Source organism: Crinia signifera, chromosome 6 (assembly GCF_055691185.1).
Source record: "Crinia signifera chromosome 6, ASM5569118v1, whole genome shotgun sequence".
Classification (NCBI taxonomy): domain Eukaryota; kingdom Metazoa; phylum Chordata; class Amphibia; order Anura; family Myobatrachidae; genus Crinia; species Crinia signifera.
Genome location: NC_139222.1, coordinates 27,336,741 through 27,358,835, shown reverse-complemented (window position 1 = coordinate 27,358,835; position 22,095 = coordinate 27,336,741). Strand labels below are relative to the sequence as shown.

The 22,095-nt window shown below is 46.5% G+C and overlaps 1 protein-coding gene across 1 annotated transcript in view; it reads left to right on the top strand.

Annotated features, from left to right (window-relative positions):
- Positions 1 to 20,635, top strand: part of LOC146010144 (uncharacterized) — a 44,108-nt gene extending 23,473 nt beyond the window's left edge. Inside the window, 2 exon segments of the mRNA XM_083151091.1 lie at positions 10,891 to 12,643; positions 12,645 to 20,635. Coding sequence (XP_083007217.1) covers positions 10,891 to 12,643; positions 12,645 to 12,759 — 1,868 coding nt within the window. The 3' untranslated portion in view covers positions 12,760 to 20,635.
- Positions 20,636 to 22,095: the final 1,460 nt, after the last annotated feature.

The window sequence follows — 22,095 nt, the reverse complement described above, 5'->3', positions numbered from 1 at the left end:
ATGAATCCCATACATTACCCGCCTTAGCCGAGTCTATATTGACTCCAAAAAAGCCCTCTAGGTCAGTTTTTAAATCATTGATGTTTTCAAATTGGGTCAACCATATTGGTTGAAGCTTCCAGTAACTAAAGCCCCGATTTTTATCCGTATCCAGGACCATAACCAGCGGGGAATGGTCCGAAATGCCCCTTGAGTTGTATTCGATATACCGTATTTTATTAGCTAAGTCCCTTGATGTATAAATCATATCAATTAGAGAAAAATTATTATAAGAAGGGGAGTAACAAGAGTATTGTCGCTGGTTAGGAAACCTCTCTCGCCAAGCCTCATACCATCCCAACTCAACCGTGAATCTGGCGAGAGAACTTTCACCAGAAGGAGTACCCTTTCTGGGGCACCACACGTCAAGACCATAGTTCATTACCATGTTAAAATCCCCCGCACATATGAAGGGATTATCAGCTCTAACCGCTATAAACTCTAATGCAGTTCTAAGAATATCAAAGGCAAACGGGGGAGGGATATAAATTGATAATAGCGATAGTCTAACGGTGTCAAAAATACCATCAATGAAAACATAACGACCCCTTGGGTCAATCTGAGCGAAAATATGTTCATATACCACAGATCTCTTTATCAAGATTGATACTCCTCGGGAGGCTGATGTGAATGGTGCGTGGAACATATGAGCTATCCAAGGACGCTTCAGGGAACCACACTTGTCCCTGGACAAATGCGTCTCCTGTAGACAAATCACATCAGCCTCCAGAGTTTTACAATACTTGAGAACCAAAGCCCTCTTTACCTTATCATTAAGGCCGCGGACATTCCATGTCACAATTTTAACCATATGCTTCAGTTAACAACTGGAAGGGCAGGGTGCTTTGGAGCACCATAGAAGGGAAGCAGAAATCACAACAGAAAAAAACAACAACTCCACCAATACATAAAAAGAAAAACCACATAACATATAACACATATCCCCCCCACCCGACCTCCCCCCACCCTGTATAACCTATCCCCAAAGGTATACCTATACCCAAACCTTCCCCACCAATCACCCCTGAGGAGCCTTTACCTAATGACCACACATAGTACGGGAGGCCCGGCTCCTTATATATATTTATGTCTACAGATTGTATTTAACTCTCCATTTTTAGCAAGAACACATCAAAACCCCCGCCCTTTCTCTGCGGACATATACATTCAGTAATCAGGATAATTTCTGATTCTATTAAACCTCCCCCTCATCCAGAGGCCTTTTTTGCCGTAGGTAAACCCACTACAGCATTTATTCTTGAGTGTCCAGTGCCAGTTGTCTAGGGCCCGGATAGAATTTGTCCAGCCACTGCGCGGCCTCCGAAGGGAATGAAAAGAATTTAACTTCTCCATCTGCCAGAACTCGAAGTTTAGAAGGGTACAACATGGAGTATTTTAATTCCAAGTCTCTCATCCTAGATTTCACATTCCGGAATTTGGCCCGGTCCTTTTGGACCTCCTGGGGGAGATCGGGAAAAATGGATACCCTGGTTCCGTTATAGCTAAAGTCTGGTTTAGCGCGAGTCAGCCTTAGAATTTGATCCCGATCCCTGTAATGCAGGATTTTCGCTATAAAGGTGCGGGGTGGTCCCCCTGGGACAGGAGGTCGGGCAGGAATACGATGAGCCCTTTCTACTGTGAATTGAGCAGTAAAGTTCTCCTGGCCCAATTCTTTCTTGAGCCAGCTCTCTAGAAATTTTTCAGGCTCTCGGCCCTCTACTCGTTCCTCTAACCCCACAATGCGAATGTTATTACGCCGCGAACGGCCCTCCAGGTCTGTGACTTTAGCACGTAAGTCCGCCATTTGGCCCATCATAGCCTTAACCTGAATCTGTAGAGGGGCCACAATATCATCTGAATCTGAGACTCGCTTTTCCAGTTCCGTCACCCTGTCCCTGGTTTTCTGCGCATCGTCTCTAATTAACATGATGTCTGCCTGGACTTTATTAATCTGCTCAGAGAGCCGAACTTCACAGGTATTAACAGCGTCCAGAACTTGTTGCAAGGTTACTTCAGGGGCCTGCGCCTGGCTGGGCAGTTTAGAGGGAGTTGTTTGTGGTGTAGCAGGTTGCGAATTATTTGTGGTCCGAGCATATTTTTCCAGCCGGGCAGCTGCTGTATTCTGACTGGCTTTCCCCATCTTCCCCTCTGAGCTTGGGCTGTGTATAATTATAGATTTACGAATAAGTAACTGTATCTCATGTGTCACTAGCTCAGATAACAAAGGAGTTTTACTGGACTCAAACGTTTATTAGCAAATAAAGCTGTTACTTCAGTTTAGCTTAACTGTCTGCGTCTCAGTGCCTCTCACGCAGCATAAACCCTTCAAGCAATAAGTTGAAATCTCACAGTCCCCTGCCCAAATGCCACGAGATATAAATATACCGGTGCCGTGAAACCTCCACCCTGAGGCAAGTTTTAGAGAGTCAATGAATCATATACTGCAGTAACTGCTTGTAGCCCAGTTCCACTCTGTGTCTCGGTTATTTAGAGGGTAATCAAATCAGGTGTCCTCTAGGGACTTAAATCCGTCCACAGCAGATAATGGTCACTGAATAAGGGAGCCTGCACTGCCTCTCACGCAGCACAGACCCTCCAGGCACTCAATTAAAGTCTCACAGTCCCCTGCCAAAACACCACGAGGTAAAAATATATAGATACACTGTTACCTCCAGCCTGAAGCAAATGTGGAGAGCCAATGGGTTATGTATCGCAGTTTCCGCATCCAGACCAGATCCACTGCGTCATCCCCGGCGTTCCAGGCAGACTTTAGGTGCTCCAGGGGTTTGTATCGACAACAGCCCACTCGCTCTGGTGCCTCTGCCTCTATGCTGGAAAGAATCTCCTTCCTCCGCTCCGAGTTTCACTGGACCCAACAGAGACCGGGACGTCCACAGCGTCGCGGGAGGATGACACTGCCGCTTGATGCTGCTTGTGCTGCACTGCTGGGTAAAGACGGGACTCGCGTCTGCTGAACGGGTATGTAGCTAGGACGCCTCGCGTCCTACCTTTCTTGCAGCCGCTCGCTGGGGAGCAAGGGACACCGGGTTCACACAACCGTGCTCTGGGTCTGCAAGCACTAAGCTATGCCGGGGGAGAGTGGATCTCATGGAGAGACAAACTGGCGCGCCGGGACTCCCGCTCACGTGACCTCACTCACGTCCTGCCGTGATCACGCTCCCATAGACCTGATGTTAAAATATTTTTTAACATTGAAATGGTGAAAAAATGTGAAATGGGCCAATATGACCCATTTCACATTATAGATGTCCCCGTCGTCACCCCACGATAGACGCCAACCCGAAGCGTGGCGAGCCCGCGAGGGGCGGCGGTACGCGTCCTCCGACCTTTTCATGCCCTACTATCCACTAGGGCGTGGAGTGAGAATATAATAGTGTGGCGAGCGCAGCGAGCCACCGAGCCCGAAGCGTGGCGAGCGGACGCGGATACCTTCACAGTTATACGCGTCCCCTTGCGGGCTTCACAGGTGTCCGTGGCGACGCGGACACCTGTGAAGCCCGCGAAGGGACGCGTTTACCTGTGAAGGTATCCGCGTCCCCTCGCTGCGCTCGCCACGCTTCGGTCTCGGTGGCTCGCTGCGCTCGCCACACTATTCTATTCTCACTCCACGCCCTAGTGGATAGTAGGGCATGAAAAGGTCGGAGGACGCGTACCGCTGCGCTCGCCACGCTTCGGGTTGTCGTCTATCGTGGGCTGGAGTTTACGCGCTTACATTTGGGGGGGTTGGGAATTTTTTTCATTTAATCCAATGTAAAATTGGGTCCCAGGGACCCAATTTACATTGGATTCAATGAAAAAAATCGGGTCCAAAATCGGTCGGTCGCGTCGATCGCATCGCATGCGACCAAATCGCATGCGATGCGATCGACCCGATTTTTCCGACACGACCACCCCGATCTAAATCGGTGTGGCCGTGCTAGGAAACAAGTACCCTAAAATCATACTGTTAAAAGGAAAAAGATTAGCGATAAACAGCATTCATGATTTAATTGAACCAATATTGCAATCAATCTGGCCGTCCATAAAACACGCTCATCTCAGGAGAGGCACACCAATCCCAGTGTGACCAAGCTCCCAGAGCGAAACGCGCGTCACTTCCGGTCCGGGTGCTTACCGGAGAGGTGAGCCACGGACCACACTGCTTTCCCTAGCACGTCGCTCCCCACCTGCCGAGACTGAACAGAGAGCCGGTTTTGTGAGTACGCAGCAGCACCGCTTAGTGTATCGCTACACAGAGGACGGTGTGGCTGCGGTGATCCCTATTTTCCCTCCTCTTATTTGTTTTTGCATCTGTCTGCCGCACGGAATCCTCTCTATCTATTCCGGCGGTAGCATCTAGAAAGGATTCGACACAGCAAATACTCATGCTCTGTGTGCTGCACACCTACTTATTGAATGATTTTTGGAATTAGAGGCCAAAGGATATATGGCAGTAATTAACGGGTGTGTAGGACATAAAAGAATGTGTGACTGCAAAGGCTGTGTGATTATAAAACTACATATAGCATCTGCCTAATTTTTATGCTTCCCTGAATCCCATACACAGAGACAGATTCTTATCTATGCGAACGGGGAGAAAAAAAGTGTTTTTCCATGCCTGTTTGTGACTAGAATCTGTGCACCCATATATCTGTGATTGCAAAACAATTACCAACAAAGTAAACCCTAAGGCTTTAGAAATTTATGCAGAGATCAGGGATCCCGCTCTCCTGATTTATTGTTCAGTCAACATTTATTCACATGTCGACCACAGTGTTGACAGCTTTGAAAATTTAGTTATTTCAGAACAGATATATGACTGTTGGATTTGCTGTTCAGTCAACATTCACCCTTATGTCGACCACTGTACAGATAGCATTTAAAAAAAATTGTGCTAATTGAAGCAATAGATGTTCTTTTGATTTACTGTTCAGTCAACACTTATTCACATGTCGACCACGGTGTAGACCGCTTTGAAAATAGAGTTATTTCAGAACAAATATATGACTGTTTGATCTGCTGTTCAGTCAACATTTACTCTCATGTCGACCACTGTACAGATAACATTTGAAAAATTGTGTTATTTGAAGCAATAAATGTTTTTGTGAAGAGGTTATGAATGGTCAAACCCAACCCTCTGTAATTTTAGATTAATCTATCCACTCAGTGATCTCTCTCATTCTGGCAATTGAACACACATGCCCTGCAAATGCGAAAGCATCAGGACTAGTGCTGGCTTTTGTTTTCAGAACAGCAGAAGATCACTACCTTTGTCCTTCCGTCTGGGTGACACCTACCACTATCTCTCATCTGTCATTCTATGTCCGTGAGGTCAGATGCCAGACAGCAGAATAAGGGCATGTGTGAACACCCCAGATTACCTTTTTCTCCATGAGGTGCACCACAATTCCTGTTGAACTCCTCTGCGAAATCGAGGTTCAGTGAGACCCCTCTAGGTCAAATCAGCCGTTTGTTTTCTCTGTGCTGCAACACTGCAACAGAGACAATCTGAGCAGATTTTTCTTGAACAATAGAGGTGAACACTGCTTTATATCTTTATTTTAAGGCACATAGGACGGAAATGGTTTAACTCTCACCCAGTATCTGATGTAAATTACATGATACTGGAAAGCAGAATAAACCTGGTGTAAGAGGAGTGCCACTATTCCCTGCTTTTATAAATAATAAGGGAAACAGTGTATCAAGAACACCACCTCAGAGGTTGAACTTGCAACAGTTTCAGATGTGGTTTTGACATTCTAGAATAACTTTGTCTAGGAGTAATAGTGCTGAGACACAAACCCCAGACTCCATAGATTGAAATTTGGTGATTTGATCATACATTTGTACAGGAGTCAAGTAAAGGGGTGTGTCTTTGTAGAGGAAAGCAGTGAGGACCCCAAATATGGATTTGAGGTCTCCAAAGTATACTTGATATATATGTATGCTTTTGATTTTGATTTATTTTTCGCCAAACTGGAAACCATTGAAGAAAATGAAACTATTGTAGATTTGATTCATTGATTCTGTATGAACTGGGTAAACATGGTTTTGTATACCTGTATCTTTTAAAACAAAGATTGATCTGTGTACTTATTTGCATACATTTAAACGAAGATTAATCTTATACGATAAAGCACGTTTTATTTTAAGGCATACCAAATAAAAGTTAATTCTTAAATTACTATAACATACACACAAATTTGATAATAAAAGAGTGCCCCAAAAAGATTATATCAGTCTTTTCTTGCATTTCTGTTGCAAGGCCCCCACTTCCCCTGTCACTTCAGTTACCTCACTGGGGGTTTCAAAAGTGGAATACAAATCATCCCAATGTGATGCTATACCATCTGATTGCGCACTGATGGGACATTCTCCCTATACCAGGGTTTAACAGCAAGTTACTTTGTTTGCTACAAAATCAATTAATTTGTTGCACTTTTGGGATTATATATCCCTGATTTTTAGGTTTAATCTGCATACATCCATAACTTGCACACTGGCTGTGTCTCCCAAGGTGCATGACCTTATATTTATTTACGTTGAACTTCATAGGCAGGCAATGGGAGGGTATGGTTGTCCCTTACTGTCCCTATTCTTACCTCTCCTCCGATAGGCATTGGATTGGGGCAGCGGCGTATTCTCTGTCTTCGCACGCTGCTTGTTCCGTCACAGGAAGTTGCAGTATGTGCTTCCGGCTATTGCGGTGTGCGGCTCTAGCGTCTTCCCCTGCTTCTCCAACGCATTTCGAGGCACTCGGCCTCTTTGTCACGGATTTTTCTTGTTCTGTTAATCCAGCGATCTCAGAAATCAGGAGCCATCGGGCCCTATTATACTCCTGCTCTCCCCCTCACATCATGTCACTGTGTTACCAGCCCAGAGATCTGACCAGTCTCCTCCCCTCACTCTCTGGTGTATCTCATACATCAGGAGCCATCAGCCCCTATTATACTCCTGCTCTCCCCCTCACATCATGTCACTGTGTGTTACCAGCCCAGAGATCTGACCAGTCTCCTCCCCTCACTCTCTGGTGTATCTCATACATCAGGAGCCATCAGCCCCTATTATACTCCTGCTCTCCCCCTCACATGATGTCACTGTGTGTTACCAGCCCAGAGATCTGACCAGTCTCCTCCCCTCACTCTCTGGTGCATCTCATACATCAGGAGCCATCAGCCCCTATTATACTCCTGCTCTCCCCCTCACATCATGTCACTGTGTGTTACCAGCCCAGAGATCTGACCAGTCTCCTCCCCACACTCTCTGGTGTATCTCATACATCAGCAGCCATCAGCCCTTATACTCCTGCTCTCCCCCTCACATCATGTCACTGTGTGTTACCAGCCCAGAGATCTGACCAGTCTCCTTCCCACACTCTCTGGTGTATCTCATACATCAGGACACATCAGCCCCTATTATACTCCTACTCTCCCCTCACATCATGTCACTGTGTGTTACCAGCCCAGAGATCTGACAGTCTCCTCCCCTCACTCTCTGGTGCATCTCATACATCAGGAGCCATCAGCCCCTATTATACTCCTGCTCTCCCCCTCACATCATGTCACTGTGTGTTACCAGCCCAGAGATCTGACCAGTCTCCTCCCCACACTCTCTGGTGTATCTCATACATCAGGAGCCATCAGCCCCTATTATACTCCTGCTCTCCCCTCACATCATGTCACTGTGTGTTACCAGCTTAGAGATCTGACCAGTCTCCTCCCCACACTCTCTGGTGTATCTCATACATCAGGACACATCAGCCCCTATTATACTCCTACTCTCCCCTCACATCATGTCACTGTGTGTTACCAGCCCAGAGATCTGACCAGTCTCCTCCCCTCACTCTCTGGTGCATCTCATACATCAGGAGCCATCAGCCCCTATTATACTCCTGCTCTACCCCTCACATCATGTCACTGTGTGTTACCAGCCCAGAGATCTGACCAGTCTCCTCCCCTCACTCTCTGGTGTATCTCATACATCAGGAGCCATCAGCCCCTATTATACTCCTGCTCTCCCCCTCACATGATGTCACTGTGTGTTACCAGCCCAGAGATCTGACCAGTCTCCTCCCCTCACTCTCTGGTGCATCTCATACATCAGGAGCCATCAGCCCCTATTATACTCCTGCTCTCCCCCTCACATCATGTCACTGTGTGTTACCAGCCCAGAGATCTGACCAGTCTCCTCCCCACACTCTCTGGTGTATCTCATACATCAGCAGCCATCAGCCCTTATACTCCTGCTCTCCCCCTCACATCATGTCACTGTGTGTTACCAGCCCAGAGATCTGACCAGTCTCCTCCCCACACTCTCTGGTGTATCTCATACATCAGGAGCCATCAGCCCCTATTATACTCCTGCTCTCCCCCTCACATCATGTCACTGTGTGTTACCAGCCCAGAGATCTGACCAGTCTCCTCCCCACACTCTCTGGTGTATCTCATACATCAGCAGCCATCAGCCCCTATTATACTCCTGCTCTCCCCTCACATCATGTCACTGTGTGTTACCAGCTTAGAGATCTGACCAGTCTCCTCCCCACACTCTCTGGTGTATCTCATACATCAGGACACATCAGCCCCTATTATACTCCTACTCTCCCCTCACATCATGTCACTGTGTGTTACCAGATCTGACCAGTCTCCTACCCACACTCTCTGGTGTATCTCATACATCAGCAGCCATCAGCCCCTATTATACTCCTGCTCTCCCCTCACATCATGTCACTGTGTGTTACCAGCTTAGAGATCTGACCAGTCTCCTCCCCACACTCTCTGGTGTATCTCATACATCAGGACACATCAGCCCCTATTATACTCCTACTCTCCCCTCACATCATGTCACTGTGTGTTACCAGATCTGACCAGTCTCCTACCCACACTCTCTGGTGTATCTCATACATCAGCAGCCATCAGCCCCTATTATACTCCTGCTCTACCCCTCACATTATGTCACTGTGTGTTACCAGAGATCTGACCAGTCTCCTCCCCTCACTCTCTGGTGTATCTCATACATCAGGAGCCATCATCCCCTATTATACTCCTGCTCTCCCCCTCACATCATGTCACTGTGTGTTACCAGAGATCTGACCAGTCTCCTGCCCCCACACTCTGAGAAAAGGATTTACCAGTAGGTAATTAAAATCCTCTTTTCCACCAAAGTATGAATTTGAATCTGGTATGAATCTCACCGCACTCATATATACTTATATCCTTAGCTCACATACGTTCATTCTCCTCGGACACAGCTTTTAGTTAACTGAGGTGTGGAGGAGGAAGTAGAGGGGAGGAGCCAGTACACCCACTGTGAAGAGTTTTATGTGCCTGTCTCCTGCGGAGGACCTCTTCTTCCCCAATGTATTGAGAACCCAGTATACCATATGGATGATAGAGAAAAGGATAATCAGGCGCTAATGCTTTATATTAAAAATATATTAATCAATCAATCAAAATGCTGTCTAACGAGATAATTCTAAGATGACATATTGCAGCTCCCAAAAGGTATTCTGTATAACTTAATTAGACACAAAATAACAATTAAGAGAGCACTATAACAAAAGTATAGATTACTTTATTAGCATTAAAAAGTAAATAAAAACATATTAGGTGTACATATTTGCCACTATAATAATAATTCCCACAGATATAATCTTCTGTAGGTGGTTACTGTAATTGCATTTTTGCATTCATATACCACCGTGTGTATGCTGACAGAACAGACCTGTACCACCATCAGTAGTGCTGATCCTGTAAGGTGCATATACGCAGCTCAGTAGCCAGAAGCAAATTATTTTATATTGATAGAATAGGAGAATGATACTTTTAGACGAAAGCGGCTACAGTATAGTATAACCGCGTCTAAGAGATGGGGCAGAAGGAAGAGAGCAGGGTAGAGAGGGGCAGATGGGGTGGAGGAAAGAGAAGGGTACTGGGAGAGAGTGAAAAGTAGGAAAGGGTGGGAGCAGAAAGGGGAGGTGACTGGGGGCAAGGTGATGTGGTAAGATGAGGTGCTGGGGGGATGCAGGTCTCTATTTCTTACCAGTATCGGTGGGCCTCCGGTTCACCGGTGCCGGGCTCCCCTACAAGTTCTCCTCTCCCCCTGCCTGATCCATTGTGACTAACATCACAGCTGGGGGAGAACCTTTACATGCTCCCACCCATTTCAGCTGGCAATCACCGCCGGTTCCTGCAGCGGGTTATATGGGCAGATCGCCTGTACACAGAGGGCCCGATTCTAGTCCTTTCGTGCCCCCGCATATTCTGACGGGGGGGGGGGGCTGATGGTGGTGCCCTGCGCATGATCAGTTATGCGCATGTGCAGGGCTTCTGTGCGAGTGCCCTCGCCTACTTGCACTTTTGGCGTGGTGCCCGAACCGGGGGGGGGGGGCGTGGACGGGGACATTGTCGGTGATGGCCATGGGCATTCATGGCGTTCCCATGTAAATTCCAGTGGGGCGCCAGGGGCGGGTGGCTGACATCACATGACGTCAGCCGTCCTGAGCCCTGGAGATATAATTTCAATGATCTCTCCAGCATTGGGCACATGCGAGGGGATCCGGAGAGGGGGGGTAGCGGCTTTTCATCAGGGCGGGCACTGTGGGACTTGGTACCAGGTCATCCAGAAACAGGCCCATAGCACGATGCACCAATATATCGGCCATCGGCTCTGTTGTAGAGATCACATTGGTTACAGACCTATTGCTGGTACTCATTGGCTGACGGACCAGCGATATATCGGCCAGTGTGTGCGCAGCATTAGACATGTTACGTTTAAGTGATAAAACCTCTATGTACATTTGTCTCTCAATATCAACAATTCTGTCTGTTGTCACTCATCTGTTTCCTGTAGATGGGCGCACAAGCAGGAATACCTCGGAGGGAGATCTCATTGTGTCTCCAGATTATATACTAGAAGATAAGAACATCAGACAAGATTCTCCAGAAGAAAACCCCATTATCCCCAATACACAACCAACATTTCACAGTGCAGATATTTCATCTGGTCCCTCTAGTCATGAGGAACCTTCTCCTGATCATTCAGACCTTACTGCACACATTACAGACCATAAAGATGATACAATAACATCCCGTTCTGAGTTTGGTGAGAGTTCTATACATCAGTCAGTTTCTGTTTTACATCAGAGACATCACACAGGGGAGAAACCATTTTCATGCTCTGACTGTGGGAAATGTTTTTCACAGAAATCCAATCTTGTTAAACATGAGAGGTTACATACAGGTGATAAGCCATTTTCATGCTCTGAATGTGGGAAATGTTTTACACAGAAATCCAATCTTGTTCAACATGAGAGGATACATACAGGTGAGAAACCATTTTCATGTTCTGAATGTGAGAAATGTTTTACAAATAAATCTCATCTTGTTTCACATGAGAGGTTACATGCAGGTGATAAGCCATTTTCATGTTCTGAATGTGGGAAATGTTTTACACTTAAATCCAGTCTTGTTATACATAAGAGGATACATACAGGTGAGAAACTATATTCATGTTCTGAATGTGGGAAAAGTTTTACACTTAAATCCATTCTTGTTATACATAAGAGGATACATACAGATGAGAAACCATTTTCATGTTCTGAATGTGGGAAATGTTTTACAAATAAATCTCATCTTGTTGCACATGAGAAGTTACATACAGGTGATAAACCATTTTCATGCTCTGAATGTGGGAAATGTTTTACACAGAAATCCAGTCTTGTTAAACATGACAGGATACATACAGGTGAGAAACCATTTTCATGTTCTGAATGTGGGAAATGTTTTACAAATAAATCTCATCGTGTTGCACATGAGAGGTTACATACAGGTGAGAAACCATTTTCATGCTCTGAATGTGGGAAATGTTTTACACAGAAATCCACTCTTGTTAGACATGAGGGGTTACATACAGGTGAGAAACCATTTTCATGCTCTGAATGTGGGAAATGTTTTACACAGAAATCCACTCTTGTTAGACATGAGGGGATACATACAGGTGAGAAACCATTTTCATGTTCTGAATGTGGGAAATGTTTTAAAAATAAATCTCATCTTGTTGCACATGAGAGGGTACATACAGGTGAGAAACCATTTTCATGCTCTGAGTGTGGGAAATGTTTTACACATAAATCCAGTCTTTTTATACATGAGAGAGTACATACAGATGAGAAACAATTTTCTTGCTCTGAATGTGGGAAATGTTTTACACGGAACTCCAGTCTTGTTAAACATGAGAGGATACATACAGGTGAGAAACCATTTTCATGTTCTGAATGTGGGAAATGTTTTACAAATAAATCTCATCTTGTTACACATGAGAGGGTACATACAGGTGAGAAACCATTTTCATGTTCTGAATGTGGGAAATGTTTCGCAAATAAATCTAATCTTGTTGCACATGAGAGGTTACATACAGGTGATAAACCATTTTCATGCTCTGAATGTGGGAAATGTTTTACACAGAAATCCAGTCTTGTTAAACATGAGAGGATACATACAGGTGAGAAACCATTTTCATGTTCTGAATGTGGGAAATGTTTTACAAATAAATGTAATCTTGTTATACATGAGAGGGTACATACAGGTGAGAAACCATTTTCATGCTGAGTGTGGGAAATGTTTTACACTTAAATCCAGTCTTGCTATACATGAGAGGGTACATACAAGTGAGAAACCATTTTCATGCTCTGAGTGTGGGAAATGGGTACTTGTATCCTAGCACGGCGCCCACTAAGCTAATTGCGCAGTGGGCTATTCTGCGTAAGAAAATACGATTTTCCATAGTAATTTATTCACTGCTCTCTGGCAGTGAATAAGTTACATACATCGCATCCGATATAAAATCGGAAGCGATCGTATACGATTTTGGGCATTCGTGGCGTGAGGACGCGGAATACATGTAAAGCAATCCCCGTCCCCTCGTGGGGCTCGGTGGCTCGCTGCTCTCGCCACACTATAAAATCAACTCCACGCCGACCTGGATAGTGGGGGTATGAAAAGGTCGGAGGACGCGTTCCGCCGGCGCTCGCCACGCTTCGGGGTGGAGTTGGATAGTGGAGGTGTTTCAGGAACACTTTCACACCTGCATTATCATATATCTGACACAGTAATGACGACACGTGTTAACGCTAAACTGATATTTACTTAAATTATTTCATTAAATAATCATAAATAATTAATAACATCGATTAGAACAATTAATGATAATATTAAGAAAACATGAACTTTTAAGAAGACAATATTAATCAACAAATGTAAACACACTTCATCGCCCTTGGGGAGCAGTTTAAGTGCTTCCACAAAGCGTTTGAAAGGCTCCTCAGCTTCCAACGCCACATGAACTCGGTTAGATATGATTTCAGCTCGTGTCTCCCTGTTCCTCTTTGGCGCTTGTTGCGCCATTTACATTGGCCCCACAATCTCTCAACAGTTTGCGTGTGAACCCCTGTTGCTGGGTCGATGAAATTGTATCTGTGATTCACAGTAAAATGGTGGTATCCTGCCAGTTATAACTGTTGAGTGCTATATGCCCTCCAGCAGTCTGTGTACACATTTGTACCCGGCTCTATATTATGGATAATGCAGTTCATCAATGTGGTCGCATCACGGCTGGCCACCATTTTCAAGAAACACTGTCCGGTGTCTCGGCATTTACCACCGAAAATCCACTGTTGTGGCAAAATTCGTTATTTTTGCGCTTGACAAATAATGTTTCCTTTTCAGGGTCCATGAGTCCCACAGGGGACATCGGGTTGTAGGCGGATCCAGGGCGTCCGAGCGAAGCTCTTTAAGTTTTCCCAGAATGCCCGATGCACCTTTATATCAGCACGGATTACCTCACTGAGGTAATCCCATAAGAAGCTTTTTTTTTTTTTTTATTTGCCGCCTTAGCGGCAGAAGCCAATTTGCGGCTGAGGACGCTCACCGCCGTTAGTCACTGATGGCGGAGCGAGCGGCCGCAACACTCCTCCCGGCGCCGACATCCCCCAACGACGCGAGTCAAGCAGGGTAGACCGGTGGGGGAGACTGCACTGCCGGATATCTCCCCCAGGCAGCGTGGCCAGACCGGGAGCAGGTAAGGCTTCGTTAGGAAGCAAAAAACGCTGCCTTGCCGCACGCGTGGGCTGGGAGACGCCCGCTGTAGCTGGCGTGGGCACTCGGTTCGGCTAGGGATCCCACTAGACCACCGGGGACTGAGCGCAGGCCTGGGTAGGCGGACCCATATTTAATCATAGGCTCCTTGGCGCTCCGGTGGGGGAAGTCCAGCAAGGGGAGGTGGCTCTTGGCCTGCAGTCCCTCCCCCAACTTTGGTGCCAATCTCCTTAGAGATCTGCCGTCCATTAGCTGTCTACACACTGTGCCCGCCCCCCCTCTCTCAGACCAGCGCCATTTCTGCAGCACGCAAGTCTTCCAGAGACCGGGCACATTTCTCCCCTGTGAAACCGTCTACAGGCTGAGTAGTAGCTTTCACAGCCACCCGAAATCCTCCTTTGCTCCATAGAGTACAGAGGTTGATACAGGGTGTGTTAGCTTTTAAATAGGCTATTAGTGTGTATGTGACTATTGTGCTAGTGCTTTTTTTTGTCCTCTGTCAGTATTTCTTACTGTCCACTTTATTTTCAATATCTTCTCAGAAAGATTACTGAGGTTTACCTCAAAGGTCACATACATCCAGTGATATCACTCTAGATTTTCCGTGGTTGAAGTTACCTATTGTGCACTGTATTTCCCCCCCCCCCCTCCCCCTCCTTGTTGGGTGTGCTGACACTATGTCCAAAAGGGGGCACAACCAGATAGTCTCCTCAGCTCCGGTCTTGCAAAAGCTGTGCTGCAGGTCTGTCTGATATGGATGTTATCCAGGACGGGTTATGTGTCAATTGCTTTATCCCACCTGGCCAGTCCTCTGCCACGGCAGTCCCTCAGCAACCACCCTGGGCAGCTTTCCAACAATTATTAGGCACCCTAGTGGATCGCACCCCCTGTAGTCCAGCCCCCTCCACCTTGGGTGGATGCTCTGTCGACCACGGTGCAGACCTTGCAGCAGACTACGGTAGCTATGCAAAAGCTGCTGCCACATGCTGCTCGACCTAGTAGACCCCTGTTAACACCATTGCTACATGTAACTCAGGATGACACTGATGATGGCGGGGATGATAATGCGGATGATGACATCAATTTGGATGATCCTATGCCCACTGACACTCCTGCTTCTTAAGCAGAGATTCCTGATGTGGCAGCTCTTATTCACGCTATCCGTGAAGTACTGAACCTACTGCCAAGACCAGAGATGTCTTTAAAAAGCAGAAGGTAGTCAAGGCCCAATTCCCACACTCTGATCATTTAACTGAGATCAGAAAGGACCAATGGGAAGCTTTGGGGAAAAGGGCCAGTATTCCCAGGAAGGTATTGTCTAGATATCCGCTTCCACCTGAGGATTGTAATCCATGGGAGATTCCCCCTTCAGTGGATTCGCATGTCACAAGACTGGTTAAACCTTCAGTTCACCCAGTCACTTCAGGGTCAACTTTGAGGGATCAAACAGATCGGCACCTGGAGAACGGTCTTAAGGCCATATTCTCTTATACAGGCGGAGCACAGAGGCCCACTATTGCAGCAACATGGGCGGGAAAAGCCATTATGCCTTGGATACAGGCTCTGGAGGAGGAGCTTACTCCCGATGCATCGGAGGATGCCAAATTGTGTATTCATCATATTAAACAAGCGGCATCGTATATTATGGAAGCAGGCACCTTAGCGGCCAGGGCATCCGCAAGCTCCATTCTGGCCCGCCGTATTATCTTGCTTAGGCTATGGAAGGCGGACCTAGAGTCTAAGAAAACCCTAGAACTACTACCCTTCAAGGGTGAAAATCTGTTCGGGGCAGAACACATAAATAATCTTGAGGTCCCTGCTTCAGTCTTGAGTTATTGTCCCAGTACCGTCACAACAAAGAAAGCTCGGCTTCTATTCAACGTTGTTCCTGGTTCCCAAACGGAACGTTCCGACCCATTTTGAACCTAAAATCTCTCAACAAGGTGGTAAAGGTTTCAAAATTCCGGATGGAAGCGCTGAGGACTATAATTCTAGCCTTGGAAGAAGGGGATTACATGGTCTCATTAGACATCCGAGACGCTTACCTTCACATCCCCATTCTGCCAGCACACCAGAAATACCTGAGGTTTGCTATTCTCAACAGGCGTTACCAATTCCAGGCTCTCCCATTTGGGCTAGCCACTGCACCCAGGATTTTCACAAAAATCATGGCAGTAATGGCGGAACATCTACACCGGCAAGGAATCAAAGTCTTCCCATACCTGGATGATCTATTGCTAGTGGCAAAATCCCAGAAGTGTTATCGCACCTGCAGATAACAATCACAACTTTGCAGAGTCACGGGTGGCTACTAAATTGGTAAAAGTCTTCCCTGATTCCTTCTCAGCGGATGCTACATCTGGGAGCCCTTCTGGATACCAGGTCGTTGAGGTTGTTCCTTCCCAGAGACAAGTGTATGGATCTCCAACTTCGGATTCAGGCATTCAGCCTAAGCCCAAGAGTCTCCGTACACTGGGCAATGAGGATCCTGGGCCGGATGGTATCCACATTCGACATGGTCGAGTGGGCCCAGTTCCACTCTCGCCTGCTTCACCGTCTCATCCTGTTGAAGTGGGACGGTCTACCTCAACACATCCGGTCAATTTTCTTCACATTGACCCAGGAGATAAAGACTTCTCTTCTGTGGTGGATGCAGACAGAACATCTCACACAGGGCTGTCCTTTCTGGTTCAAAGAGTGGCTGATCCTAACATCAGGCATCAGCCTCAGAGGCTGGGGGCGGTAGAAGGATCCCAATCCTTGCAAGGCGTGTGGACGATGCAAGAATCCCGCCTTTCCATCAATGTCTTGGAGCTACGCGCAGCCTACAATGCCCTAATCCAGTCGCAAGACCTGCTCCAGGCGAAACCAGTACAGATCCGGTCATACAACGCCACGGCCGTGGCATACATCAATCGCCAGGGAGGTCTGGTCAGACAACGCCACGGCCGTGGCGTACATCAATCGACAGGGAGAGACTCAGTGTCGCTGCTCTCTGGGAAGTGTCCAGGATCCTAGCCTGGGCGGAACAGCACCTCCTGGCACTGTCGGCGGTCTTCATCCCAGGCGTTCTAAATTGGGAAGCAGACTTCCTAAGCTGCCAAGATATCCATCCAGGGGAGTGGTCTCTACATCCAGAAGTGTTTGCCATTCTGACAGACCGTTGAGGCCTGCTGGATGTGGACCTAATGGCGTCCAGACACAACCGCAAAGTTGTAAACTTCGGGTTGAGGTCCAGGGATCCTCAGGCTTGCTTCATGGATGCCCTGTCGATTCCTTGGACATTTCACCTTCCATATGCCTTCCCACATATAAACATGATCCCCAGAGTGCTCAGGAAGTTCAAACAGGAAGGCGGGACCCTCATCCTGATCGCTCTAGACTGGCCACGCAGGCACTGGTATGTGGACCTGCAGCAGATGTCTCACCAGCCTCCTTTTCCATTACCCCTTCGGGTGGACTTGCTGAGTCAGGGTCCTTGCCTACACCCGGACCCTCAACGTCTGTCTTTGACGGCGTGGCACTTGAAACTGCCCTATTGAAATGTAAGGGGTTTTCTTCAAAAGTGGCCAAAACCATGATTCAGGCTTGCAAACCGGCATCTTCTAGGATATATTACCGGATATGGCACTCTTTCTTTGCATGGTGTACAGCGAGGAAGTACGACCCAAAGGTTTTCAAGGTAGCCAGAATCCTGGCTTTCTTACAGAAGGGCCTGGACATGGGGCTGAAGCTGGCCTCTTTCAAAGTCCAGATCTCAGCTTTGTCAGTCTGGTTCCAGAAGAAAATTGCCTTCCTACCGGATGTATGCACTTTTCTACAAGGAGTTCTACATGTCCAGCCTCCGTATGTTCCTCCTACGACACCGTGGGACCTTTCACTTGTGCTACAGGCTTTAACCAAGCCTCCTTTTGAACCATTACCTACAGTTGATTTCAAATGGCTGACAGCCAAGACAATTTTTATCTTGGCCATCGCTTCCGCCTGAAGGGTTTCAGATCTGTCAGCCCTTTCTTGTAGATCACCCTTCCTCATTTTTCATTCGGACAGGGCGGTTTTGCGGACAAAACCTTCTCACCTTCCTAAAGTCGTCTCAAAATTCCACGTTAATCAGGAGATTGTGGTTCCTGCGTTCACGGCAGAGGATCTTTCCCCAGATGAACGCTTACTGGATGTGGTCAGGGCTCTGACCACCTATATTGACCGTACCAAGTCGGTCAGAAAATCTGATTCCCTTTTTGTATTATACGGATTCCGCAAAAAGGGTTGGCCAGCTGGCAAACAAACCATCGCTCGCTGGATTCGCATGGCTATCCAACAGGCTTATCAACAGGCTAACCTGCCTATTCCTGTTTCAATCAAAGCGCACTCTACTAGAGCGGTTGGTCCATCATGGGCAGCAAGCCGAGGTTCTTCTGCTGAACAGCTGTGCAAGGCTGCAACGTGGTCATCTGTCCATACCTTCATCAGATTCTATGCTTTTGACACATTCGCCTCCCAGGATGCCTCCTTCAGTCGTCGAGTTCTTCTGGCACCCCAGGCAAATTCCCTCCCTTGAAATACGGCTTTGAGACATGTCCCCTGTGGGAACCATGGACTTTGAAAAGGAAAAGGAGATTTATGGTAGACTTACCTTTGTTAACTCCCTTTCCTTGAAGTCCATGGGAACCACAGGGTGCCCTCCCTTTAAATTTGCTCCTGAGGTATCCCTATGTGTGATATTCTGATCTGTGACCTGTAACGACCATAGTAGCGTCCATTGCTATATTGTGTATGTATGAGTACATGGGCATGTGTGTTCTCTATCCTCTTCTCTTCTCCGCTTCCTGCTTATGGCTTGTTAACAAAAACTGGCTGTATGAGCCTGGAGGCGGGGTTGTAGGGGAGAGGGCCCGGGCATTCTGGGAAAACTTAAAGAGCTTCGCTGATTGGTGCCTCGGACCCCCTGGATCCGCCTACAACCTGATGTCCCCTGTGGTTCCAATGGACTTTAAGGAAAGGGAGTTAACAGAGGTAAGTCTACCATAACTCTCCTTTTCGTCACATTCAACAATCAATCCTGGTCCACCGATGCAGTGCTGTGGCTGCGCCATTATATCCAGGGCACACGCCTCCCTCATCCAGCGGTTGTACAGCACTGTTGTTTTTTTGGAGATGTGGAGCTGCTGCGCACAATACTCTATAGACGTCAGCTCCTGTGCCCACAAGTACAAGAAACGCACCAACGTAAGAAATGGTAAGCGGCAGCCTGGGAACCAGTGCGCCACTCTCAGGCTCACCTTAAGTCAGCAGACCTTTACGTGGCACTGCCACATCGCCTCCTTAACTGCGAGGCGCATTATGTGCCCGTTTGTGCAATTCTGCGCGACTGGAAGAAGTCCGTGGTCTTGAAAAAACCTTTATGGCCTCCTCCTCGGACTGAGGCAACGTAAATCTGTCCAATGATGCTGCCATATCAATTGATTTCAATATCGGATCAATAAAACACCAGGAGCTCTGAGTGATGCTTCCAGTACTCACAGAAAATCACCTCAGAGTGATTCTGAGAGAATCCAACAGGGGGCGGGAATGACAGTGAGCGGGAACGGACTTGGTACTGAAATCGTACGCATCGCATGCCACTATAATTCGGCATGTGATTTCAGTACGGTACCGTACGTAGAAAATCTGGGCGCCGTGCTAGGAAACAAGTACCGGGAAATGTTTTACACTTAAATCCAGTCTTGTTATACACGAGAGGGTACATAGAGGTGAGAAACTATTTTCATGTTCTGAGAGTGGGAAATGTTTTACCAATAAAGTTCATCTAGTTAGACATCAGAGACACCTTTTCCATGCTTGCAGTGTGGGAAATGTTTTATAAATAAATGTATACTTTGTAAATACCAGAATAATAACATTTTGATGAGCTGATCTGCAGTAAAAATGACCATTGATGTGAGGATACCCCTGTTGCCTGCACAGGGATCATCTGAGCGTAGTCTCCACTAAACAATGCAGGCTCTATGCCCCCACTGGAAACTGCGGGGGCATCCATGTTCATCCACAACCAGCCCCCTCTCCAGAGCTGGGCAACAGTGACCCTCCAGCTGTTGATGAACTACACATCCCAGGATTCTTTGCATTCATTAGTTTTGCTATGTGGCCATGCTGAAACTGATGCAAGGCATGCTGGGATGTGTAGTTCATCAACATCTGGAGGCCGCTATTGCCCAGCGCTGCTCTAATCATACTACAGACTCTCAGGCACCAGCTCAGCAGGAAGCCAGGCTACTTCTTGGACATTTACATCCTGGGATACAAACATCCGCCCAATCGCTGCCCAGATCTTATTTTTATTCAGTATTTCTTCTTATTACAATATGCATATGATACAGAGATAAGATGTTACATCCCATCCTTTCCCCTACCTTATATCTGTGCAGTGTATATGTGCTTTATGTCTGACAAGTGATGCCATTATACCGATTATACTAAACTTACATTGTGCCTCATCTATCTCACCTTCTGTATACGGCCATTTATAATAAAGCTATTCCTGTGTAATAGTGTGGATTTGTATAATGTATATGTATTGTTGTGTATACTCCTGTATAAGCCTCATAGAATTCTGACAGCGTCCATCTCTCCCACGTTTGATGACACTTTCTTACATTATTACTGTTGGTGTATGTGTACTTCTCATTATCTACTGTATGGTTTACCAGATGGATCCAGTGGTATAAATCCGGTGCCTCATGCGCCTCCATTTCCCTGCTATTATTACTTTTGCCAGAGCAGCTAGGTTCTCCACCAGCGGTATAAACGGGTCATTGCCCTTACCTGTGGGTTTATGCCCAAAATACATAGTTACATCCAGATATTGTACCGGTAGTCCCACCTTGACCATTATATTTTGGACTTACTCCCCAAATCTCCTTCGCCTATGACACTGCCAAATCCTATGCATACATGTACCCTGCTGTATACTGCATTTTGGGCATAAATCTTTTTTTGTTGTTATCATACTTCCTAAGTGTAGCTGGGGTTACATAGACCCTATGTAGGATACAGAGCTGTACCTGTTGGAATTTTATAGCCATTGTGGCCCTAGTGGATGAAGTGCCCCTTCCCATTCTCTATCCTGGAGGACCTCAATATCTTCTTCCTATGGTTTCCAAATTATGTCTATTTCTTCTTCGGATTCCATGGTTCCCACAGGGTGACATCGGGGTTGTAGGCGGATCCAGAGGACCGTGGCACCAATCAGCAAAGCTTTGGAAGTTTCCCAGGATGCCTGGTCCCTCTCCCCTATAACCCCGCCTCCATGTTCAGCTCCTCAGTTTGTGTTGGTGCCAGCAGGAAGCTGGAGCACCATTTAATTCAGCTGGGTTTACCTCAGGGAGGGAAGCCCAAAGAAGCTTTTATTTTTATTGCTTATTCTTTTTTTTTTTTTTTATAAACTTTTTTATTAAGACATTGCTTTTCATGGTAATTTGCACGTTACATTTGCGTATTGTATACAAATTGCATAAATATTACAAATAAAAACATGAACCATTAATATTTTAAGTCCAATCATCATACAAATCAGAGGAGTAACAAATACGTTTTTGATGGTTAATTTGTAGAGACATTCATTTAAGAGAACAGGAGGGTCTTGGGCAGCCATCCTAGTAAGGTACCATGTTGTAGACTGTAAGCTATCGTGTATCATTTGTATTGAGAGGGAGAGTTGGTATAGAAAAAATTACACATGTTTCCCTCTGTCTACAATTGCATCTAGCCAATCCATGCTAAATAGAAATTGAAGTTTAGTTAGAAATAGGGTGAGTTGTGGTGGTGTAGGGTCAATCCAGCTTTGCAAAATGGTTTTTTTGCCTGCTGCACTCATAGCTAGTAGCAGTTTTGTATTTTCCTTCGTCATCCGTATATTGGGGTCAAAGATGCCCAATATTGCCCATTCTGGACAATGTCTCTGCGG